Source organism: Mastigoproctus giganteus, chromosome 13, assembly GCF_048544385.1.
Source record: "Mastigoproctus giganteus isolate SK-2022 chromosome 13, ASM4854438v1, whole genome shotgun sequence".
NCBI classification, from domain to species: domain Eukaryota; kingdom Metazoa; phylum Arthropoda; class Arachnida; order Uropygi; family Thelyphonidae; genus Mastigoproctus; species Mastigoproctus giganteus.
Window position 1 is genome coordinate 10,237,161 of NC_143587.1, and position 27,415 is coordinate 10,264,575.

Genomic DNA, 27,415 nt, shown 5'->3' on the forward strand with positions numbered 1-27,415 from the left:
AGCGTTAAGCGGGGGTCACCTGTATATCTTCTAAATCTTCTTGTAGTAATTCTTGGTTTGGGAGAACATAAATTGTTATAATGGTTATGAGAGATTTAGTGGCTTTGCATACTGCAACCACTTCGAGGGCTGTGTTTAGTGGAAGAATCTGGGAAGGAAAGTGTGAATTTACCAGAATTGCCATGTTGCCTGTTACTCTGTCTTTATGGTATGTGATATAGTTCTTTACTGTGGGAGATTCTTGAAGTGTAAGATATGTTTCTTGTAGGCAAAGGCACAGCAGGGTATGCTGTGCAATCAGCTCATATATAACATGTATATTAGTGCGGAATCCTCTGCAGTTCCATTGGATTATAGTTCCCATTATTTGGTTTTGGAGGAGATGTCAGACTAGACATTGCTTTAAGCTTTTCTAACTTAGGTTTTTCCTTTGGAAAATATGGTTTACCAGTATCCATATCTTCTTCCGCAAAAATCTCTAATACTGATTCTCTACTTGATTGGCCACTTCTGTGTCCATTTGTTCCGTTGAATTTTGGCTTATGGTGTTACGTTTTTCTTGAGGGTCTTTCGTTTGTGAGCGTTTTATGTCAGGTGGTACAGATGGTGCTGTTTTTGTGAGTTTCGCTTTTTGTTTTCGCCGGGATGTTATAAGTACTGTTCATGCTCAGTCCGAAATGGACTTCTCAGGAGGAACTGTGAAATCTGTTTGGGTCTCTATTGTATGCCGATTTCTTATGACATTTGCATAGGAGGGTCTGTTTATGATAGTTGGGAGTACAGTTCTCTTGGCATGTTACAGAATGTTCCACTTTATATCTGTTTTTCTCTTTTCCAAAATTTGCAGAATGATCTCCCTTGCAGTTTGGACATTTTGGTTGCGCTGCTGGTTCTGATTGGTGTGTTCCTGAGAACCACAGCTGGAACAGATAGCAACTCCACGGCATGCCACTCCACGAGATGTGAATGACCATACTTTTGGCATTTAAAGCAGAGGAGAGGATTAGGAATGTATGGTCTGATGTTACAATTTGGATATCCGGCCTTCACTGAAGTAGGTGGTTTGGGCATGTTAAAGGTCAGTATGAGATTTCTGGTTGGGGTTAGTGTCCTAACCCCAACCACAGCTATGACACCTTGATCTTTTAGCTCATTTTTAATTTCTTCTTTGGAGATGCTGATAAGGTCCCATTCAGAAATTACTCCTTTTAATGTGTTTAAAGTATTATGGAGAGAGAGAGACCTTAACTGGGATCCCACCGAAAGTTGTCATTTGAAGCAGTCTTTCTGCATGTTTTGGATTAGCTGTCTCGACTAGAATGTTGCCCGATTTCAGTCGTTTGACATATTTTGGTGTTCCAGCCACACTTTCTAGACATTTCTGGATTACAAATGACGACAGTTTTCCTAGTGGCTGTTCTGTCATAGAATGAAGGACTAGAAAAGTAGGTGCACGAAGCGATGTCACGTCCTTTTTTTTGTCTTTTAGTCAAAATCGTCTCATTTTCCTCATTTTTCCGACTCAAAGGAGTCAGTGGATGTTATGTTTGGATCATTCATGTTTGCTTCTTTTAGGTCTGGAAGTGAGAGCTTTTCCTCCCAGATTTCAAGCCTTGCCACGGGGAGGCAGGAGCGATGTACCTAGTGACCAAGTGGAAATAGATTAGTGGTTACTATGCCTAGGATATAAAGAAAGGTAGCTTTCCTTTCTTAGGAACTTTGGCACTGATACTTTTCAGCAACTATATATATATATATATATATATATATCTACAGTAGAGAATTATCTTTAAACTCTAGAAATATTTATCACTTTATAAATTGCTTTATAATTGCAGAGAAATCACCTGATCACTAGAGACGCTTGGCACTCAGGGCCCCAGATATGCTGGAGATGACTGCCTGGTGAAGCAGCATCAGCAAGGATCAAGGTGTAGCACTGACCACATCACATACAACAGTTCCGAACCTTTTTTGACTCATGAATCCCTTTCAACATAATATTTTATTTTCAACGAGATGAGTATGTTTTTGCTAGTGTGTAGAGCATATCCAAAATTTTCATTAATTCACGCATGTTCCCATCCTTTTACTTATCTACTGAAGGTATCATGAATAGTCAAATTAATACAACAAACTTAACTGCAAAATGATCTAAACCTCGCAACAAAAGTTCATTAATTTCACAAATATAGATGGTAGTGGTCTCAGTTCCGGTATGGATGGTGTACATTCACACCTACAATCTGTTAGGTCTCATTTACATTTTCTAATAGAATCACAATTACTGGATGTCTCAACAACTACTCACCTCAGTTGTCTTAATTTGCTTTATGATTTCTTTTGCTTGAAAGGTAGTACTTGTGCATATCTGCTCTGACACTCCTTGCCAGAGATTTCCTAATCTGGAATCTCCTCTTTGTGATCTCTTGTTTAAATCTCTCTCTACTCAATTCTGTCAACATCATCTGTTACCTCTATCCTTCTCCCAACTCCATTAATCACTCACAACTCTGACTTCCTTTCTTTTAAACGTTCTAGAGTAACTTTCCTAACATGGGTAATTTGCCTTGTCGATTTTAACGTTCACAACTCCAGTTGGCTTCAATTTTCTAGTTGAACAGACCCAGATGGTAAAAATGCTGAGGCTTTTACAATTACTAATGATCTCACAGGGCTTATTTATTTGTCTACCAGAATACCTGACCATACACCCAACACACACCCTACCAGAAATCCTAACAACACAACAAAACACTCTTAAAATTTTTCTCATAAACAGTCCTATAAGAATTTATAGGGCAGAATTCAATGTTAGCAGTCCTCTAGGTACCTCATATAACAACTTGGCAATGTTTTCTCTCTCTCTCTCTCTCTCTCTCTCTCTCTCATCTCATTCTCAGTGTTATTTGGCATTAGAATGCACACAATGCGAAATGGGGTAATCTGTGAGATGAATAAATATAAAGCCGACTTGCTACCATATGTTCTGTTATTATGTTGATAACAGAATCCAACCTAAGGAGATTAAAAGCTGTTCACATCTGAAAAAGTGAACAGCTACTTATTTCTATAAATTTTATGTACCATCGCTATCTGATGTGTTTTATTTTCCAATTGTCTGTTTTTATGTAATCAATTATATAAAAGACTTTAAGCCTGACATAAGTCCTATTGTTCCTAGCATGAGGCTTCTATCGATGCCATAACTACTACAAAATACTAATACTACTACTAACACAGGCACGTGTACAAAATATTTACCAATATTTAAATAGTTTTCTTATACTCAACACTGCTGATAAGAATGGGCATTAATACTGTCATTCATAAAATATATGATCAAAAAAAAAAAAAAAACCTATTTGACGATATAAACAATTTTACTGGGTAACATTTTGTTTGATGCTCTTCATGCAAGGTTCATACTAATAGTGGTCATCCTCTGCAATCTTGATGGGCAGAAGGTGCATTATGTTAGGGAAATATGTATCTTTATAAATATCTTCAAAAGAAATTCCCCTCTAGATTTCTTTCTGAGATATTAATGAAAAAATAAAATCTTTTTTTGTAAAAATAAGTTACAAAATTAAAATACAAAACATTAAAATTCCCAAAATATGGTAACACTATCAATATGCAAAGCTCATTATGCACCGTTAACTAGAGAGAAAATAATTAACAAGTTATTCAAAGTTAGTAACAAAACACGATAATTTCATTAAATATGAGACAATGAAATAAAAGAATGCCTGCATGCTTAGCTTTATGGTATGCCAATATGTTTGTTTGGATGGAGACAATTGCTACATCATAGTAGTCTAGGGTTAAATATATATAATTATACACTGAGTGGACAGAAATCATGGGATACCTAGCTAGTAATGGGTAGGCCTATCTTTCGCCAGGATAAGGGCAGTCACACAGCGAGGCATTGAGTCCACTACTTCATGAAAGCATTCCACAGGTATTCAGCCATGCTTGTTGCACTGCTGTCCATAATTCCATTGCATTCCTGGGTAGAGGATCCAAAGCATCCCAAAGAAGCTCCACAAGGCTCATGCCTGGTGAATGGGGAGGCTATTCCATGGCAATAAAATCTGTGGAATGCTCTTCGAACAATGTTCTAGTCACCACAGCACTGTGGGGAGGTATTGTCCTGCTGGAAGAGTCCATTGTCCTGTGGGTGCAAGATGACCATGAAGGGATGCAGATGGTCTGCAAGGATGGACATGTAACCTGGACTGTTCAGAGATGCGTATAGACATACCAGAGGTCCCAATGTGTGCCAGTTCAACACGGCCTAGACAATTATTGACCATCCACCTGCCTGAACATGACAGGTGCATAGCTTTGTGCAGTTTCCGCCAGATACGCACCTTCCAGTCTGCTCAAAATAACTGGAAATGGGACTCATCGGACCAGGAGACCCATCTCCAATCATCCAAGATCCAATGCCAATGTTCTTTCACCCAATTGAGGTGTACAGTCCTGTGTTGTCCTGTTAGCAATGGGATTCTGGTTGGTCGGTGGTTACCATAACCTATTGTGGCTAATAATTGCCCGATGGTCTTATTGAAGATGTTTCCGGTAACTCCCTCGTTGAAGTCGGCGGTGATTTGTGCCACTGTCACTTCAAAGTTAGTAACAAAACATGATCATTTCATTTAACATGAGACAATGAAATATGAGAATTTCTGCATGCTTAGCTTTATGGTATGCCGATATGTTTGTTTGGATGGAGATCATTGCTACAGCATAGTAGTCTAGGGTTAAATATATATAATTATACCCTGAGTTTACAGAACATGGTGGATGAATGTGGACTTCGATAGCCATGTTCACCCATCACCTTTTTCAGCCCACAGCACTAGCCACAGTGAGATGTGAGTGTACCGGAAATGGTGCATTCCTGGTACACTCTTGATACTGTCGAACAGGGATAGTGCAATTTCTGTACCACTTCCACGATAGAATGACCCATGCGTCTGGCAACCACAATCATCCCTCTTTCAAAGTCTGTTAACTCACGAAGTTTATCCATACTGACATCGAATTACCATCTACGTGAATTCAGTGATGTATTCTCGTAGACGCTAGTGGATGAGCTCATCTGCCAAGCAGTGGGCTCGTCCACTAGCAAGAGGGCTGACAGCGTCATGTTGCCCAGGAACCAGGTATCCCATAAATTCTGTCCTTTCGGTGTATATATAATATATATAAGTAAGCAAACCCTTACCATAATTATGAGAGCATCCTTGGACTCAGGAGAGGTCCACACGGACAGTTGCTGTGATAGGTATCATTGAAGAAACACTGACTGAAGTTAGGGTAAACTTCAGTTCACATCGGTAAATGGATGTACAGGGATCACATATTGAATGCTTTTGTTTGAATAATAAACTCTCATGTCTTACATGTTTAATGACATCAAATTCATCAATGTCAGTGCAATATATCAAAAAATATATAAATTGTTTCATCTTTTCTTGATGATCCTATACATTCAAATAATGTAAATAATGCACAAAATAACTTGGTACTTGCCTGTTGATTAGTTTCTTCAGATCTTTCAACTCCACCCTCTTCTAGAGTATAGTCATATTTAAAAAAAAATAAAAGTAAGTGAAAGAGAATACCAGACTGGAAGAGATGAGTTTGTAATATTTCGTCTTTTGTAAGAGCACTGACACATTCTACCACTACTGCACATAACTTTGTTAAATGCTAGAGGAGAAAAAAAAATTGTGGAAACCATAAATTAAAACCACAACTTGAGTAACAGATTTTAACAGATTAACAGCTAATAATAACCAAAGAGAACAATCAATAAAAAAACATATCCACTGAAAATGGTTTGCATCAGGAATACCTAGTCTGGCTGTATTACTTTTACTACATAGCACAGCCTGGATATGATACAACATAGGTTCCATAATATGTTGGAAGGCATCCAGAAGTATTGTATATATTATCCTGATGTATGATGATATTGGACACAGGTACCACACAGTGCATTTGGCAACCACGGAAGAACTTGAAAGTTGAAAGGTGCGTGTGGATTCTGGTTAATTAAAAATAAATAATTTAAAAAAAAGGTTGGTGTTTTTTTTTTTTTTTTTGTCATTATGCTTCTGTTTTTGAGTTCTGAATGATGACAAAGTCAAACCAAAGCAGTTAGGAATATTCTCTTGTAATTTTTTTATTGTGTTCGGAAATTCTAGAGTTGTGAAGGTGCCTCAAAATGAAGCCAAAGAGGGTGAGGAAAGAAGAAAAATACCGTCGTTAGGCAGTAATTGTCTGTCTAGTGATGCTCCTGATTTATTTCTTCATGGATATTGACATGACTTCAGCTGCTTTAGTGCTGTGAAGATACTATGGATCAAATTCAAATTACTCTCGATACAGGGAAGAGATAACTTGTAAGAATCTTAGGAGTTCTTTTCATTCTTTCTGCATTGGGAATTCTTGGAAAATCAGTACATGATGTCAAGCACTATCCCTGGTCAGGTTATGTACATATTTATTCTTGCTGCACTGGGAGCAGTTGTGAGCCCTTTGATAGGAATACTGAAGTATATCTTAAAGAAAATGAAGAGTGAATCTTTGTTACTGGATGCTCTTAACTCAGTTATTAGTGGAATTTTAGGATTGATGGTTGCCATGGGAGATGTACTTTATTATTACTACAGCACCACCTGGTGTTTAGATCCAGTGATGAGCATCATTGTTGTCATTATCTTGGTTATTTGTGGGATTAGGGTTATATGTGAGCAAAGGAAATGCAATCCTGAGAGTGAACCCCCTGTTGCCATAAAGCCACGTGGGAGAATGTGCATTTCATTCACCTGTTCTGTGTGTTGATTGGTAGCATCTAACATCAAAGCATTGTTTGATGTTCAGGGAGGAAGGGTGAATTAAATCTTCTATCCTCGATGGAATAAGTCAAGGAGCTGTCTGGTACAGACTGTCTCTGAAACCTGGATGTAGACAGAAGAAAATCTGCAGTGATCACGTGTTGTGGTTTTTTTTTATTCAGGAAAGCTTTTGATACTGTTGCACATGTGGAAGACTGCTATACAAATTGGAGTGGTATGGCATAAAGGGCAAGTTACTGCAAGGGATAAAGGGATGGTTGAGTGGGAGATGGCAGAGGGTGGTAATGGACACTAAACTACGAGGATTAATGTTATTAGCGAAGTCCTCCAGGGTTCAGTGCTGGGCACATTGTTGTTTTGTGTATTTATCAATGATATTGATGAAGGTATATCAGGCTTAATGTCCGAGTTTGCAGATGATACACTAAACACAGTATGCTATTGCAACAGGATCTAGAAAAGTTAGGCAGATGGGCCAAGAAGTGGCAACTGAAGTTTAACATTGACAAATGCAAAGTACTGTATATGGGTAGCAGTAACCCAAGAGAAACATACAAACTCTGTAGTACTACACTCAGGGAGGTGGAGAATGAAAAAGACCTGGGGGTAATTATGCATGAGATATGAAGTTCTCTGAGCAGTGCAGACAGGCTGCCAGAGTAGGTCATGGAGTTTTGTCAATGATATATGGAAATTTTGCTAGCAGAGACAAGGTGATTATCCCTTTGTATACGAAAATGGTCAGGTCACACCTTGAGTACTGTATACAAGTCTGGAGGCCTCATTTTAGGAAGGATGTAGACTTGCTGGAACGAGTACAGAGAAGGGGCAACAAGACTGGTGAGAGGAACAAAGGGGTGCGTTTATGAAGCAAGTTCTGCAAGTTGAAGCATCTGGAGACTAGGCACCTGCAAAGTAATCTGATTGAGGTGTATAAGGCCTTGAATGGTTTGAGCAGGCTCAATGCTGAAGGGATACACATTCATGCTTGCACACACATTCCACTTGTTCAGACTAAGAATCTGAGGGGGCACAGATTCAAATTGAGGAAAGACATTTGTAGAAATAGATGTGCGGAAGTTTTCCTTTAGTCAAGTAAGTGGTGGTTGATTGTTGAAACCGACTTCCATCTGTTGTTGTGGAAGTTGATAGTTAAGTAAATTTAAGGCTGAATTAAACAAACATTTGGAGTGACCGGATGGGCGAAATGGGAAAGGTTTTTTTTTTTTTTTTTGGCTGATGCTGTATAAGCTTGCTTTCTTGCATCATATGCCTCAACTAATGCTAATTTGTTAGAATGCTTGTTGGACCATTCAGAGTTATACTGATTTTGGAAGTTGCAAATCGTAAAAGTTTACGGGGTAAGACGCTGATTGACAGGCATCGGAGAGCTAAGAGTTTCCTATTTAAAAAACCCTGGACCATTATATTGTCCCTGCCATACTCTCATTCATGCAGCAGAGTTTGAGAGCCTGATGTTGAACATACCACCCTGCACCCACCCACCCATTCATCTATCCACACGGTGGCAGTTAAAAACAATTCATTTGCTCAGGAAACTGCCTTCTAAAAAATGGCTTCCATCTAATGCCCACTGCAAGGTACATTACTTGTTAGATGGCATCTTGGACCTTCTGTTTTACCCTTTATGTCAATAACAAATATCTGGTCTGCACGAGACCTCTGTTGGTAGGTTTTCTATAGTTGGTCCCCTCTTGATACACAGCTTTACTGAAGCAGTGGACAAAAACAGCTGTCTGAGACATTTGTTGGTACTAGATTCTTAATAATCTGGCACCAACAATTAACACATTGACATCATATCTCCAAGCTATACTTTGCAGAAAACGCTGGCCTACTCAAAACTTTAGTGCCCTAATATTACAGACAGTGCATTGTGGCAGTGGTAGTTGCCGTTTGGAGTGTCCCTAATGCAAAGCTATCTCAAGTGTGTACATGTTATACGCACATGTGAGCACATACATTGCATCATGCTGTAAGTAATAACATGTGTGTGCGTGCGTGTTATTTAACTTGATATATTTTTTATCAAAAGAATAAATTTTCAGAGTAATAAAGATTGCAGCCTGTGGAAATTATACATCTACGTAGTGACCTAACTGAAGTATATAAAGTGCGCGCACGCACGCACACACACACACGCACGCACGCACGCACACACACACACACACACACACACACACACACACACACACACACACACACACACACACACACACACACACACACACACACACACAAAGTCAGTCAGTTAGTCCTCTTAACTTTTTATAATTACAATAAGAACAAATAGCATTAGCTATTTTATAATTTTGAAAATTTAAATCTGGATTAAATTTCAATTATATTTCACAACTAATTAAAGGACAAGTTCATCCTTCAAGAGATGTCTCTTCATTTTGCATGGATTCTTAAAGACATATGCCATCAATAATAAAAGCGCCAGATTGCTGTCTTAATAGTTCCAGATTACAAAATATTCATTTTTTTTTTTTTGTTAAATGTGCTGGATTTTAAAGAATTTACTGTAATTTCATTTTTGTACAATAAAAAGGGTTGTTATATTCCAGAAGGACCATATGTTCCAAATTGATAAAATAATCATTTAATTATTACCTTTTTTTTTTTTTTTTTTTTCAATGCTCATACCTCAAAATATAGTATATGACATAAATCTTTAATCATATCAGGCATTTCTGTCATGCGCTCTCGGCATGCTGGGAATTTAGCTGCAACAGTAAAACATCGTGATACATGAACACACACTTGTACTGGTAAATCATCAAACATGGAAGAGCGGCTTAAAACAGCAACACAACGTGCAAAGGCTTCCTTCAGTAACTAAAACAAAAACAAAATTAGTTTTAAAATTTCTTGTAAACACAGTAACATCAATTAAAACTAATAGACTATAACAATAACTCAATAATTAATGTCACTATTACAAAAAAAAAACTAAAACAAAAATTCAATTTTACATTATGGATGCTAACAAAAATTCATACTATATCCTCTCTAAGAAAAAGTAAACACTGATTCAGAATACATAGGGCATACCATAAAATAAATAAATAAATCAAATCAGAGTTCTATGGCAGTTTCACCAGCAGAAAAAGGATATATACTAAATTTATAATTACAAGATAAATTTGAAGATTATAATTATTCATGAAACTGTGCACAGACTAACTACCGGACTAACAATAAGGTTTTCACTGTTACAGTCAATTTCATTCAATGCATAACTAAAATGCACTTAGTGGATGTTGTCAGTCAGTTATACAATTTTGTGTATATATCTGCAATAATATTTACAGAACAGTAATAAATCCAAGAATATTATGGACTATAATTTTAAATCATAATATCAATTGAACTAATATTTTGAAGAAAAACAAAAAAAAAAAAAAAAAAAAAAAAGTTTATTTTTTCTGATGCAACTACATTAAAAAAATAATAATAAAAAAATTAGCTGTTGGTCATAATCATAACTTCGACGGTGGGACCGTTAGTAATCCTGGGTATAACCCCCAAGCACAAGCACACTGTGGGTGAACCAACATAAGCAGGGGTCGAGGTGTGGTGCCCACAACACATGGAGGAATGCCGCCCCTCTGTGTTACCAAGCAATACTAGGTGGAAGATGATTCTCATCAACCGGTGCAATACTACCACTTTGCTTATAGAAGGCTTGAAGTGGTGGAACCCATTTTTAGTCTACAGAGCTAAGTTTCGGTCAACCCTTCCTATCTCTTCCATCATGCAGTATGACTATGGCTTTTGAGGTTATGATGGACATCATGGCAAAATTCAATCTTTCTTACATTTCGAGGGTACAGCTCTAAAACGGTGTTCACATGCCATCTGCTAGTTAGTACACTGGTCCAAACCTTTTGGTAACTTTTAGGCTTCCGGATCAGCTAATGTATAATCTTACTATCTCTACTCTGCCAAATAGTGACTGGAGGGATTTGGAGTAGCGGGTATGTGGGGGACATTGTCACGGCCACATTATGTCAAGGATCTGGGTATATTCTTACCATGTGTATGCCATATCCAAAAATTTCATTACTTAATACAGCATGACCCCCTCTAGAGATGGTCTAGGGTCTAGAGATGGATAACTCGCTTGGTGAGATTGGCAAAAGGGTGTCCATATCAGGAAAGACTTCGAATATGTGGGTTGCAGAGCTTGGAAACTAGGCACCTTAGAGGAGACTTGATTGTGGTGTTTAGGGGTCTAAGAGGCATAAGCAAAATGAAAGGGGATGAAATTTTCATGGTTTTTTTTTTTTTTTTTTTTTTTATGTGAACCCCAAACACGAGAGGTATTAGAACCTATAGTACTTAGTACCGTGCTTGGGTTAAAGGTTGAGAAGATGAAAGAAGATCTTTGTTGACATTGGACTTGAACTTCTGTAGATTGTAATTTTCAGGAAATACGTATGAAGGAAGGTTGTTCCAGAAAACGGCAGTTGAATGAATATGTGAGGAAGATGAAAAGTTGGTTCTGTGGGTTTGAAGTTGGACAGTAAATGGATGTTGGCTGGTGGTGGCACGTGTTCGGACTGTTTTGAAAGAGAGGGCGGGAATTATAGAAGCCAATTCAGAAGAACAGTGCCCATGGAAGTATCTGTAAAAGAGGCATGCAGCAGAAACAGTGCGTCTATGAGAAAGCGAGTGGAGAGACTGTTAGAGATGAGTCATTAATTAACCTAACTGCCCTCTTCTGAATGGAATCAAGAAGCCTGAGAGAGGTTTTTGGGGGCACCACCCCAAATGAGGGAACAATATTCCATGGCAGGGCGAATTTGCGATTTATACTGACTGAGCAGCTGTTTGGAAGAAAAGTAACGCCGAGAGCGAAAGAGAAAACCAAGTTTTTTAGATGCAGAGGAAGCAATATTTGTAATGTGCTTGTGCCAAGAGGGATTAGAAGTCAGGGTAATCCCCAAAAGAGATATATCTTGGTTTGGTTTGGGGTTTACTGGTGCATCAGCAACTGAGGCTATAATGCGCCAAATACCAGTCATATATAAAAAGTGAAAATATTCAGTGACCTAAGTAGTTAGGCCACCATGTCAAGATATAAAAGGAGTAAAAGTACAAAACATATGAGCAAAGGAATGCCAAATGAATTTTAAATTCGATTAAAAAGGTTTACTGATTTTAAAAAGTTAAAAACAGCAGACACATTGTCATTGTCGGATAAAATCTGACTGAGTGTATAAGGCTCAGCCAGAGGACTAAAAGCGGTAAAATAAAAATCACGTTCGTGTCTAAAACGTGGACACTCGGTTAAAATGTGGCGTATACTTAAATAGGTGTCACAATTCTCACACATAGGACAGTCATCTGCCCTCAGCAAAAAAGCATGTGTAAGATGACTGTATCCTATGCGGAGCCGAGCTAATACAACTTCCTCTCTGCGATTCCTGCGCAGACTAGACTGCCAATGTCCGATTACAGGCTTATCTGATAGAGCTTGTTTGTGACTTGCACATGCCAGGATTGTTGCCATTGGGACAGTAATTTATCGTGTATTAACTGCCTGTAGTCTGTATAGGGGACTAACAGGCAATAACTGTTTTGGGGTTCGGGTGACCTGGCCGCAGCATCTGCCAGTTCATTTCCCACTATCCCAATGTGGCTTGGAATCCAGCAGAAACGAATGTCAAATGAACACTCAAACAAGGAATGCAACGTCTGCTGAATCCGGGTCACAAATGGATGAGGATTATACCTCCTACCCGATAAAGCCTGCAGTGAACTTAGAGAATCAGTGTACACCATACACTTTTGGTACCTATGGGTTTTAATGTGGTCCAAGGCTAACTCTATAGCATACAACTCAGCTGTATATATGCTGCATTGTTGGGGAATCTTTCCAGATATAGAAAGACCTGGAAAGATAGCAGCACATCCAACAGACAACTCTGACTTCGAGCCATCAGTGAAGATAGGCAAGAAGTCGGAATATTCGGTCCGGTGGGCAGCGTAGAGTTGGTGGTAGACAGAAGATGGAGTTGTGGACTTTCCCCAATTTTTAAGGGAGAAGTCGCATGATGGAATGCGAGCATGCCAGGGTGGAAGTGATTGCCTTGGTGACTGGGCAACATTGTCTACCGTGATGTCGAGCTCTCTGAGCAGATCTTGGACACGGATACCAAAAGGCCGATTGGCAGTCTGACGAGTGTTATATAAGTTTTCCCATTGTGGCTTGAAAACGGACGTCCACGTAGGGTTGTCTGGCAGGGATTTTAATTTAACAGTATATTTTAAAGACAATTGCTTTTGTCGCAATGACAGTGGTGGTTCAGATGCTTCAACATATAAACTCTGGACAGGGGATGTTCTAAATGCTCCAGTAGCAATTCGGATGGCTTGGTGGTGGACTGGGTCCAGCCATCTAAGTACGCTGTTTCTAGCCGATGTGTACACTTGGGACCCATAGTCTAGTTTAGATCGGACAAGTGCACGATAGAGGCTGAGCAAAGTGGAGCGGTCTGCTCCCCATTTATTGGAGGAAATAGAGCATAGGAGATTCAGCCCTCTTGTGCACCTTGTCCGAAGTTGACGAATGTAAGGTAAAAATGTCAACTTCTTGTCGAAAATGAGCCCCAAGAATTTTGTCTCAGGTGCTACTGGAATGATGTCTTGTCCGAGTTTAAGTTCTGGTTCAGGGTGAAGGTTCCGTTTGCGACAAAAGTGTACGCAAACGGTCTTCTGTGGCGAGAACCTAAAACCATTAGTCACTGCCCAAGAGTTGACGTGGTCTATGGCATGCTGCAATTGTCTTTCGATGACCCTCCTATTGCATGACTGCAAAAAGATGCTAAAGTCATCTACAAAGAGGGCACTGTTTACGGTAGGAGGAAGTTGTTCGGTTATAGAGTTAACTTTGATTGCAAAAAGCGTAACGCTTAAAACTGATCCCTGTGGAACTCCCTCTTCTTGGCAGAATGGTCGGGAGAGGGTGGATCCCACACGAACTTGGAAAGACCGGTCTGTAAGGAAGTTTTTGATAAAGAGGGCAATGTGTCCTCTAAGACCAAAGTTATATATATCTTTTAAAATTCCATATCTCCAAGCCGTGTCATACGCTTTTTCCATATCAAAGAAAACTGACACCTGGTGCTCACGTTTTAGGAAAGCATCACGTATAGATGTTTCCAAGCGGATTAAATGGTCGAGTGTTGACCGATTCCTTCGGAAGCCACACTGTATCCTGGAAAGGAGGTCATTAGCTTCTAAATACCACAAGAGACGAGTATTGACCATTCTTTCCAGGATCTTGCACAAGCAGCTCGTCAGAGCAATAGGACGGTAATTGTTTGGTGTTTTTGGATCCTTTCCTGGTTTCGGAAAGGGAAGGATAGTTGCCACATGCCACGAGTCCGGAAATGTCTCTTCAATATAGATTCTATTATAGAGACAGAGCAAACGATCCATGGATTCCGATGAAAGATGTTTAATCATCTCATAATGGATGTCGTCTGGTCCAACAGCACTCGCCTTGGAGAGTAAGAGTGCTGCTTTCAGCTCCCACTGTGTAAAGGGCTGATTGTATTCCTCGCGATTGTTAGAGGACAGCTTTAGTTTTTGATTAATTAAAATATTATGTTACTTCAACAAATGAGTCATAGTTAGGACAATCATTTTTAAAGCTTAATTTTCTGAGTTTCAAAAAAGGGGTATTTTCATTAAAATTAAATTTTTTTCCTAAATATTTCCATGCTGCATTATAAAATGCTTTGAAGTCATTTATTACTGTGCTTTTAACTACAGGGTCTAATTTATGAAAATGCTGATGAACTTGATATCCAAAAAATTTTTGATAAACAAATTCTTCAGTGAATTTTTTAGATCATTCATTATATAAAAAATATCGCTGGAACACATTTCACTCTTTTCAAACTCTTTTATTGCTTTGCAAATTATTTTGATTACATACATTGAGAAAAGAAAATATAATTCTATAATTATAGGGACCTCTGTTGAATTTTCATTAATTTGAAGCATTTTAAAAAGCTGTTTGGAATAGTCTTTTGGTTGCCTTCCATGAAAGCAAAATTCATTCTATACATGGTTGTAAAGAAAGTCATCTAGTAGGTATGTGCCTTAAAATTTTCTTAACTGTTTCGGCAAACTCATGAAATTCTTTAAGGTTATCCCTTCTTTTAGATGAAATAGAAAAATGGCCCTATATTTTCAAGACAATATTTTCTATATCAATATCTAAATTACTGAAAGCATATTAAGCTAAATTATGAATAATGTGAGAATGGCAGTTTGCTTTTTAGCATTAGCATTAGTAGAGGCATTTGATGCAAGAAAGCAAGCTTATGCAGCATCAGCCAAAAAAAAAAAAAAAATAAAATAAAAAAAAAATAATAATAAATAAATAAATAAAAAAAAAAAAATAACCACTTCCACTTCACCCCTCTGTTCGTTCGAAATACCTGTCCAGCTGAGCCTTAAACTTATTTAGGCTATCAACTTCCACGACAAGGGATGGAAGCCTGTTCCACCAACCAACCACCCGCTGGCTAAAGGCAAATTTCCGCACGTCTATCCTAAATCTGTCTTTCCTCTCTCAATTTGAATTTATGCCCTCTCAGGTGATTATTCTGAGCAAGAGGGAGAATCCCATCAGCATTCAGCATGTTAAAACCATTCAAGGCTTTATACACCTCTATTAGATCACCTCGCTGGTACTTAGTCTCCAAACACTGTAATTTGCAAAACTTAAGCCTTTCTAAGAGCACCCCTTTGTTCCATTCACTACTCTTGTTGCCCTTCTCTGTACTCATTCCAGCAGCTCTACATCCTTCTTGAAATGAGGCCTCCAGGCCTGTATGCAGTACTCTAGGTGTCGTCTGACCATTGCCTTATGCAAGGGAATAATCACCTCCTTATCCCTGCTAGAAAAATTCCTATATATCATTGACAATACACCATGAGCTACTCTTGCAGCCTGTCTGCACTGCTCAGAGAACTTCATATCTGCCTGCACAACCACTCCCAGGTCCCTTTCATTCTCTACCACTGTCAGCGTAGTACCACAGAGTTTATACATTGCTCTGGGGTTGCTGTTTCCCATATGTAGTACTTTACATTTGTCAATGTTAAACTTCATTTGCCACCTCTCAGCCCATCTGCTCAACCTTTCCAGATCCTGTTGCAGCAGCATAGTGTCAGTAGAGTCCTTGACAACCCTGCCAACCTTCGTATCGTCTGCAAACTTGGACATTAAGCTTGATATACCATCATCAATATCATTTATAAATACAGAAAACAATAATGGACCCAATCCTGAACCCTGAGGGACTCCACTAATAACATTAGTCCACGATGAGCAGTGTCCATTGATTACCACTCTCTGTCCACTCCCCCTCAACCACCCCTTTATCCATAGCAGCAATTTGCCTCCAATGCCACACTGCTCCAATTTGTGCAGCAGCCTTCCATGTGCAACAGTATCAAAAGCCTTTCTAAGATCCAAGTATATAATATCAAAGTTATTCCCTGCATCCAGTTCTTTTGTGACTGCATCATAATATCCAATCAAATTGGTCAGGCAAGACTTCCCCTTAACAAAACCATGCTGTGTCTGAGCTATAACTGAAGTCTTGTCTAGATGATCCTGCAGTGCTTCTTTAACCAGTGCCTCCATTAATTTTCCGAGAACAGAAGTTAAACTCACAGGTCTATAATTACTTGTGTCAGTCTTTGATCCTCCTTTGTGAATCCTCCTTTTTTTTTTTTTATTCCATCTTCATTTAATTTCTTAATATTTTGGAATAAGGATTTATTACTCCCAAAATTACAATTTGTATTATCTGCACTGAAACTAGATACCCTTTGCCAATACAATCCTAAATTACTCATTAAATTTTTTCGGCACTCAAACATTCCATCTGCACTTTCATCAGCATTTTCAAAAAAATCAACTAAATAGTTTGTAGGACCATATTCTTTGTTGAAGTACTGAATTGACAAAGAATACATTTTCATATCCTTTCTACTAGAAGCATCAATCTGTAAACAAAAAAAATAATGGGGGATTTTGATGTTTTAAATCATCCAAAACAATTTGCAATGCTTTTTTACCTAAAACATTACAAACAATGAAGCAGATTTGTTCTTCCACACGATATTTTTGGTGCAATTTTTGAATCATTGTAAAGATTAGAGTTCAATTTCATTCTACAATCTAATGAGTTATAAGAATAGTGATGCTTAATTGAATGATAAAATGAGTTATTTCAGCTGCAGTAACTAAATTCTCTTCTTTTGTATTCTTTTTCACAAGAAACCTATCAAGAAGATTTGAAGAATTTGCCGATTTATGAGCTCGGCCTTGAGTTTTTATGCTGAGTAACTGTTAAGATTCCCATATAACCAACTTTAAATACATTTCTGCATAGGAGCCATCTCGCCTCATGAGGATCATGAGGGCCATCATATTCTTGATCCCAATTTTTGTTATAAGAACAAAGCCTCCTCTTCTTTTTTGGGAGAAATTTCATTTTTAATGGCTAAAAAATAAAATGCTTTCAAAATATGTTTGAATATAACACGAAATATGTAGGTGCCTATAACCGTATAAATGAAATAGATAAATGTTTATTTGTAAAATTATAGAAAAAACAGTTTAAATGTTTATTTGTAAAATTATAGAAAAAACAGTTTAAACAAAGCCATATAATTTGTTATAAAAAGTGATTTTTCCAATACTTATGATTTTATTACTGGAACTGGAATTTGAATAGGGTTAGAGTGAAAAACTTGCTTCTCGTTCAAATGGCAATTGACCATTCTGGTCTCTTGCCAAAGCCATTTGCTGCAACTTTTGCCTACCTGTACACCCACTTCTGTTAAAAACCGATGGTTCTATTGCCACCACAGCTTAAGATAAAGCCGACTTACTACCTTCCACCTTTTCTTCTAACTCTTATATGGGTACGAGAGTACACGTGAACAGGCAAAGTTGTTATGGCTCCAGCTAATAGAAGTTTTCTTAAATTTTTGCTTTTTTATTGACTTAAAGTGACTGATTTATTTTCTAGAGGTGCTTTATATTCCTAGTACCAATACTTTAATTTAATTTGAAATTAGATAGAGATTTTGTAGGTTGTTACTTAGCATCGGTAATGGTATATAATCCATGTGTTTTGCAGATCCCACGAACACTAAGTTTTTAATTATATTTAGCTGGTTTATTGACTGATTTGTTAGATTAAATTATTTTCTATAAGTATATTACAGAACTAGTCAAGCTTCGTCGTTTATTTTGTATTTAGATAGCGTGATTTTGAAAGTAATTAATACCTCGTGTCCGTAGATTTACCATTCGTAATTTGCCGCAATTGTTATACAGTAATACCCTGAAGTTACGCAATAGGTGGGCCTGACGAAAATCGCTTAAGTCGAATTCGTGTAAGTCGGGGTACAACTTTGCATATAAATACATATAAATTTTGTTTAATTGGGACCAAGGACTAACAAAAACACTAGTTTAGAAGAAAAATATTTAATAAAATTGCAGTTCTTTATACATATTATTACAAAATATGTATTAAAAATATAAATGAGTTACATAAAAAAGTTATTTCGATGTCGTGGCTTCATAAAATTTAACAAATTCGTCTGACGACACAGTGCCTTCTTTTTTTCACGCAGAATTTCTTCGTAGCAAGCTAATAATTTTTTTATTCCTTGCTTTGTAGCTATAACGCGGTCTTGGTTGGAGTCTATGTTTTCTAAAATTTTTAAGCCCTTTTCAATTGAGCTGACACCTTCTGTCAAGCTTGCAATTATCATGTGCTTTTCTGGTGGAACTGGGTCTGAAGTGTCGGATACTTCAGTGACGTTTTGCTCATGCATCTCTATGAGCTCATTCATTGTCAGCTCCTGACTATGTGAATCCAACAGTTCGTTGACATCATCACCATTGACTTCCAAATCTAATTGCCTGGCAAGATTAACAACTTCTTTTATCACACGAGTGACATGATCAGTTTCTGGTATTGTTTAAGTCTCGTTTTTGAAAAAAAATGGACAAAGTTTCTTGCAGACACCATTCAATGTTTTTTTGTGAATTTCATTACAAGATTCTTCAATGATTCTTACGGCATCTAAAACATTGAATTGTTTCCAAAAGTCTTTAACAGATATCTCACTACTTTGTCTCATAGCTTCATTCAGACGTACAAAGGAACACCTCGGGTAGTAAGCCTTGAATGTTTTGATGACTCCCTGGTCCATCGGTTGTAGAAAGCTGGTTGTGTTTGGAGGCAAAAACACAACTTTCACACGTGGGTCGAAATTAAATAGGGTGGCGGGAGGGTGACCGGGTGCACTGTCAATAAGAAGCATCACTTTAAATGGAATCTGTTTAGATTTGCAATAACGTTTGCAATAACTGGACCAAACCAGTCCTCAAAAATGGAAGCTATCACCCAAGCTTTATGATTTGACTTCCAAATCACTGGTAAGATCATTTTGGATATACACCAAACGAAAAAAATCAAGAACCGCGTAACTCCGAGTTCATGTAAGTTGGGGTATTACTGTACAATACAATTGCGGCAAATTATGTGTACCCCGAACTAGAAAGCGTAAGGTTTAATGGAAAACTAGATAGTGAGTATAGTAGTATCAAATAATCAGTAAAATTTACTAATCTTATTAAATTTCATTGTCAATTAAATTGTACTTTTTTAACTAAATACATATAACGACCTAGCTATTACAAACGTAACATTATAAATTAATACATATAACTTGACAAGAGATAAGAAAGTCATATAATGTAACTCGAAGATAATATTTGATACTGAACTACATATACATAGTATTATAACTGCATTGGGATATACGTTTAGGGTTATATTTTGTTTTGAAATTTTATTTCAAATTGAATAGAGATCATGACTCAGACCAGAGCAGCAAAGCAAAAGGCTCAAAATTAATGGGAGTGCTGTGGCTGAGGAGAGAACTGAGGGGGGGGGGTTGTCCTCTGAATCACAGCCTTTTGAAATGCACTGCTTGTTTCATGTTTGTGGAGCAATCAGGAACGAGACATGATATTGCCTCTGTGTGTGCACGATGTAAGGAGTGTGAGGATATCAGGTGCCAACTCAGCATTGTTATGGGCTTATATGAGAGCTTGAAGGACAGGGTGGATGACCTGAAAGGATTTAAAACAATTTTCTGGAAAAACTTCCCTTCACGTGTATTTACTGAAAATCACAATCCAAAAACTCAAGTCTAATGTTGAGTATCTTCTTTCATTTTTCCAACTTTCAACTCATGCACAATACTAAGTACTATAGGATTTGTGTTTAGAGTTGTCATTAAAAAATCTGTTTACTGACAAAACACAACTATGGAACATCAAGTACGGCAACTAGGAAGGATGGAACACCACAATCTCTAAATTAATGCACGATTATTTCAACAATCCATAATACAGAAAACCCTCGATTAGTGTGGTTAATGCATACCTGGAAAGATTGTTCAAAATTCTTCTGACATTCTTTACATGGACGAAACAGGAAGTATTGAATGGAGTGTAATGTAATAGGAGGTTGTTACTGTTGTTTGGTTTTTAGGAGCATTAGCAACTAAGGCCATATTGCTCCAGGATATGCGGTGGTCATTCCCTGACCTTTCCATATTTGGTGGTGATAGGCTTGAACCCCGGTCTAATCAAGAAGCGTGTGCTATGCGCTGCTGCTGCTACTCCTTCCCACCTGGCTACGGAGGCACAGGGAATAGGAGGTAGTTTACCAATATCATCAATATACATGTAGGAAAAAAAGTAGGATGCTAGAAGGTTAGCTTTATCGTTGGCTGAAGTGACAATAGAACCATCTGGTTTTGACAAAGATAGGAATAGAGATAGGCAAAAGTTGCAGTCAGTGGTTCTGGAAAGAGACCAGAATGCTCAACTACTGTTTGGACAAGAAGCAAGTTTTCTAGTCTCCCTGTTCAAAATCTAGTTTGGACTAAATAATAACTGCTTTACCATTATTGGAAGCTTTGCTAAAGACGGAAAATGAAGGTGGAGATTTGGATAAAAGCCAACTCTGCAATATGCAAAGTTCTTATCATGAACGGCCACAGCATATTTATTGGAACACAGTTTAGATAAAGGACAAAATTTTAAGGTGGGTGTGGACTAAGGGATTTCATCCCTACAAGAATAATTTCACTGACATGATCTGAGCAAACATTGACATCAGAAGATTTGAAACAGTAAGTCGACCAAGGAAAAGAAATCTCACAGATCATCCTTCCATGTTGCAATCTTATAATGCCAAACAACACGTAGTTGAGAATGACCACAAGAGAAAGGGTACATTTAAGAAGAGATCATCACCAAGGTTTGATCTGAGGTGTTCAGAGGTCTGCACATCTCGACTGTGTACTTAGAAGGGTTGTTTGGGTTGCTCTGTACTTAGAAGGGTTGATCAAGCATGTTGGCTATGTGGTTAGGATTGTCTGGTGTTCTGGAATGTAAATGAATAATTTGTGTGAGGTGATAATTAATTGCAAAAGCCTCAACATCTCGACCAGCTGGGTCCGTGTGACCAGAAAATGGAAGCCGGCTGGAGTTGTGAACATTAAAATCACAAAGGAAAATTACCTCACTGTTAGAAAAGTTGGACTGGAGAAAGTCAAGTTGCAAAGAGAGGAAGTCAAAGAGTTTCAAGTGGTTAGTAGAGTTGGAAGAATGATACAGGCAACAGTTGAATTTCACGAAATGGGGTAGAGAGATTTTAAGCTACAGAAGATCGAAAAGAGGAAATTCCAGATTACTAAGTCTCTGACAGGGAATATTAGAACAGATATATGCACTAGTATCATCTTTGAAGTGAAAGGAACCATATAGTGAATAATTAGGACAAAAAAGATGAGCAGTGGTTGAATCAACTGATAAACTAGGATTCTGTCAGAAAAAGTGCATGGGTTTTGGGAGACTGTAAGAGGAAATAGATATCAGCGAGATTAGAACTGGGACCATGTATATTTGTGTTCTTTTGCTGATGAAACTGCTGAGGTAACTTTTTTTTTTTTTTTTTTTTTTTATGAGAACCCCAAACACGAGAGGTATTATAACCTACAGTACTTAGTACCGGAGGTTGAGAAGACGAAAGAAGATATTTGTTGATATTGCACTTGAACTTCTGTAGATTGTAATTTTCAGGAAATACGTATGAAGGAAGGTTGTTCCAGAAAACGGCAGTTGAATGGATAAATGAGGAAGATGAAAAGTTGGTTCTGTGGGTTTGAAGTTGGACAGTAAATGGATGTTGGCTGGTGGCGGCACGTGTTCGGACTGTTTTGAAAGAGAGAGCGGGAATTATAGAAACCAATTCAGAAGAACAGTGCCCATGGAAGTATCTGTAGAAGAGGCATGCAGCAGAAACAGTGCGTCTATGAGAAAGCGAGTGGAGAGACTCTGTTAGAGATGAATCATTAATTAACCTAACTACCCTCTTCTGAATGGAATCAAGAAGCCTGAGAGAGGTTTTGGGGGCACCACCCCAGATGTGGGAACAATATTCCATGGCAGGGCGGATTTGTGATTTATACAGAGTGAGCAGCTGTTTGGGAGAAAAGTAACGCCGAGAGCGAAAGAGAAAACCAAGTTTTTTAGATGCAGAGGAAGCAATATTTGTAATGTGCTTGTGCCAAGAGAGAGATTAGAAGTCAGGGTAATCCCCAAAAGAGATATATCATTTTGCCTAGAAATCGGAGTGTCATTAAAGATAAGCATAGGAGCAGAAGAATCCTTTTTGCGAGATATAAGACAAGATTGAGTTTTAGAAGGGTTGAAATCAACTAAGTTGTCTTTGCCCCACTGGAGAATTACCTGAAGATCCGCATTTAAGGAATTGGCAGCAGATTTTCGAGAACTTGAAGCTGATTGAGCTGGACAAGGTTTCTCAAAATGGAAAGTTGAATGCAATGTGCTATCATCGGCAAAACTATGGATAGGATTTCCAGTCAATGGAAGAAGGTCATTGATATACAAGAGGAAAAGAGTGCGGGAAAGAACTGAACCTTGGGGGACACCGGCATTAGTGGAGAAGTTAGAAGACAGAGAGCCATCTACCATCACCCTCAGTGAGCGATCAGAGAGAAAACTGGATAACCAATTACTAAAAACAGTTGGCAAACCATAAGATGGAAGCTTGTTTAGAAGACCTTTATGCCAAACACGATCAAAAGCCTTTGAGATGTCAAGAGCAACTACTTGTGTGTCACACCGAACCTTTCCATTGAATTAGTCCATAAATGGGTAACATAAGCCAGAATATCACCAGTGGATCGACACTGACGGAATCCATACTGGCGATCGTTGATCAGACGGAAGGTTTCTAGGTAGTTTAAGAGTTGGCGGTTAATTGATTTCTCCATTACTTTAGAAAGAGTAGAAGTAATTGCAATGGGACGATAATTGGATGGGAGGGATTTGTCACCCTTTTTAGGAACTGGCTGGATATGAGCAAATTTCCAAGCAGAAGGAAAAACACCTTTGGAATAAGAAAGTGAAAAAAGGCGGCAAAGAATAGGAGTAAGTTCAGGAGCACAGGTTTTGAGAACAAGTGGAGAAATACCTTCAGGACCTGGAGCTTTCTTAGCATCAAGATTCATCAAAATCCTTCTGATATCCTTTTGATGGAAGACCACAGGAGGCATTGAATGGAGCGTGTTAGGAATGGTGGGAGGTGTTTTACCAAGATCATTAATACATGAGCTCGAAGAAAAATGGGATGCTAGCAGGTCAGCTTTATCCTTGGCTGAAGTGACAACAGAACCATCTGGTTTGGACAGAGGTGGGAGCAGAGATGGGCAAAACTTGCGGCCAATAGCTTTGGCAAGAGACCAGAATGCTCGGCTACCATTAGGGCAAGAAGCAAGTTTTCTACTCTTAGCCTGTTCAAACTCTAGTTTGGACTGATTAATAACTGCTTTACAATTGTTGCGAGCTTTGGTGTACGCAGAAAATGAAACTGAAGAATTAGAAACAAGCCAATTAGATATACAACATTCTTCTCTTGAACAGCCTTAGCACATTTATTGGAAAACCAAGGTTTAGATAAAGGACGAGATTTTAAAGTGGAGTGTGGGATAAAGGATTCCATTCCTGCAAGAATAATTTCACTGACACGATCTGAGCAAACGTTGACATCAGAAGTTTTGAAACAGTAATCAGACCAAGGAAAAGAAGAAAAGAAGTCTCGCAGGTCATCCCATTTTGCATTCTTGTAATGCCAAACAATACGAGGTTGGGAATAGCCATGAGATAAAGGTTCCATTGGAGAAGAGACAATCACCAAGTTGTGATCTGAAGTGCTTAAAGGGCCTCTCACTTCAACCTTGTACTTAGAAGGGTTGTTTGTGAGAAAAAGATGAAGCGTATTGGCTGTATGATTAGGATTGTCCGGTATTCTTGTAGGTAAATGAACAACTGACAATGAATGAGTATTTTGCATCTATATTCACACAAGAAAGTTTGTAGGGAAGAGGAGGCCTGACAAACTCTAGCAGACAAACTCTTATCAAACTCTAGCAAGGAGTTAAATGATTTTGTAATAACTTAGAGCAAAGTGGAGGAGATATTGTCAAAGGTGAACATAAGAAAGGCACCTGGGATGGATGGCATCTATCCAGTTATATTAAAGGAAGCAGCAAAGGAGGTAAGCAAACCCTTAACCATAATTATGAGAGCTTTCTTGGACTAAGCTGGAGATTCCATGGACTGGAGATGTGCAAATGTGTTCCCAATTCACAAAAGGGGATCAAATGGTGGCACAAGTAATTACAGACCTGTTAGTTTAACTTCTGTTGCAGTGAAAATAATGGAGTCACTGGTTAAGGAAGCAGTGCAGGATCATCTAGACAAGAATGCAGTTATAGTTCAGACACGAAATGGGTTTATTAAGTGGAAATCTTGTCTGACAAATCTGACTGGATACTATGATGTGGCACAAAGGACCTGGATGCAAAAAAATAATTTTGATATCATATACTTGAATTTTAGGAAAGCTTTTGATACTATTTCACAATGAAGACTACCATACAAATTGGAGAAGTATGTAAGGGTAAGTTGCTACAATGGATACAGGGATGGTTGAGTGTAAGAACACAGAGTGATAATCAATGGAATAATGTTATTAGTAGAGTTCAGTGTTGGGCCCCTTGCTGTTTTCTGTATTTATCAATGATATTGATGAAGGTATATGTCCAAATTTGCAGACGATACGAAGGTTGGTAGGGTTGTTAATAACACTGAAGACAGTATGCTACTGCAACAGAATCTAGAAAAATTGAGCAGATGTGCTGAGAGGTGGCAATTGAAGTTTAACATTGACAAATGTAAGGTACTGCATATGGGTAGCAGTAACCCCAGAGTAAAGTACCGACTGTGTGGTTCTATGCTGAGGATAGTGGAGAATGAAAAGGATCTGGGGGTAATTGTGAAGTTAGATATGAAGTTTTCTGAGCAGTGCAGACAGGCTGCAAGAGTAGCTCATGGTGTCATGACATACAGGAATTATGTTAGGAGGGATAATGAGGTGATTGTCCTCTTGTATAAGGTAATTGTCAGGCCACACCTTGAATACTGCATACAGGTCTGGAGGCTTCATTTTAGGAAGGATGTAGAGTTGCTAGAATGAGTACGGAGACGGGTAACAAGACTGGTGAGGGGAACAAAGGGGGGTGCGCTTACGAAGAAAGGTTTAAGTTCTGCTAATTGCAGCATTTGGGGACTAGGCACCTGCGAGGTGATCCTTGAATGGTTTTAGCTGAATGCTGATGGGATTCTTTCTCTTGCTCAGATTACTCATCTGAGGGGACATAAATTAAAATTGAGGAAAGACAATTGTAGAATTGATGCGAAATTTTCAGAAATTTTCCTTTAGCCAGCAGGTGGTTGATAGTTGGAGCAATCTTCCATTTGTTATAGTGGAGGTCGACAACTTAAATAAGTTGAAGGCAGAACTAGACAAGCATTTGGAGTGAGTGGATGGGTGAAATGGGAAGGTTTATTTTATTTTTTTATTTGGCTGATACTATATAAGCTTGCTTTCTTGCATATGCCTCTGCTAATAACATATTCTTGACAATGCCTCCCTGCAAACAAACACTACTCGGACTTCCTCCGGTCACTGTCTGGCAGAGTAGAATAAGTGAGATTATATGCTAGTTGATCTGGAAGTCTCCTAGACATTACCAATACATTCGGTCCGGTTGACTTTCTAGCAGCCTGCAAACACTGTTTTAGGGCTATACAATCAAAAATGTAAGGAAGATTGGACTTGCCATGATGTCCATCCTAATCTCAAGATATCAATCACACTGCATGATGGAATAGACGGGAGAGTTGCCGGAGCTTTACTCTGGAGACTAAACATGATTTCCACCACTTCAAGCCACCATTAAATGGTGGTATTGCATTGGATGATGAGGGTCATCCACCTGCTAGTATTGCCTGGTAATCCGGATGGGCAGCATTCCTCCATGTTGTGTGGGTGCCACACCTTGAACCCTGCTTATGTTGGTTTGTACTTAGGTAGACACCTACAGTGTGCTAGGTACTGTATGTCAGGATTTTCACATAGGGATTATACTCAGAGTTACTACCAGTTGCACCATCATGAAGGTGCAAGCAGAGGATTTGGCTGACGCAGAATGACTGGACCTTGCCGAAATTAGGTCCATTTACTTGAATGTCACCTGAATATCAGTTCCATCAGTGTTTTAGACTCCTGGGTAGCAAGCTCAGCTTGGAATACTACTATTCACTTACTTGAGAGACTGAGAGAATAAGACCTCAAAATCAGTAATATGAATGCAAAGGATTAAAAAATGTTTTCATTAGTCAAAAGTTTATTTGAAACAAAAGCATATAGATATACAGGGTGTCTCAAAAATATTGGTACAAACGTTTAGGGGAGGTAGGTAACATCTAAAGGAATGTGAATCGCATAGGAACCCACAACCAGAAACATCACCGTAAGTCGGTAGACTGCACTGTTCATCAGTTAGCAAGAGGGAAAATTTCTGGTTTACTCATTTAAGCAGTAGTCGCCGCACGAAGAGCATGCATCGATATACGAACTGTGAGCTGGCAGACATGCACCTAGTATATTGATTAGCAGCAGAGGGCAATGGACAAGTCGCTCAACGAATTTATGGAGAACGCTTCCCAGACAGACATGTACTGGACCACCCTTTGTTTGTGCATGTGCATCAAAATTTGTGCGATTGTGGGTCATTTAGAGGTAACAGGAGTAGTGCAGGCAGATCACGTTCGACGCGAACTCCCGCCATGGAAAAAAGTGTATTGAATTCTGTCCAGAATAATCCTACTACCAGCACACGTGCCGTTGCTTCTGCCTTAGGAGTGTCTCGTTGCAGTGTACAGTGTGTCTGGCACGACGATTCCTTACACCCTTTTCATCTCCAAAGGGTTCAGTTACTGCTCCCCCCCC

General features: G+C 38.5%; 1 protein-coding gene across 1 annotated transcript in view; it reads right to left on the reverse strand.

The window, feature by feature from the left end:
- The window catches only part of Rme-8 (receptor mediated endocytosis 8), a 699,549-nt gene that overhangs the window by 230,874 nt on the left and 441,260 nt on the right, over positions 1 to 27,415 (reverse strand). The window contains exons 36-37 of the mRNA XM_090387774.1: positions 9,549 to 9,740; positions 5,548 to 5,727 (exon numbers count right to left, since the gene is read on the reverse strand). Coding sequence (XP_090243900.1) covers positions 5,548 to 5,727; positions 9,549 to 9,740 — 372 coding nt within the window. The remainder of the gene's footprint in view (positions 1 to 5,547; positions 5,728 to 9,548; positions 9,741 to 27,415) is intronic.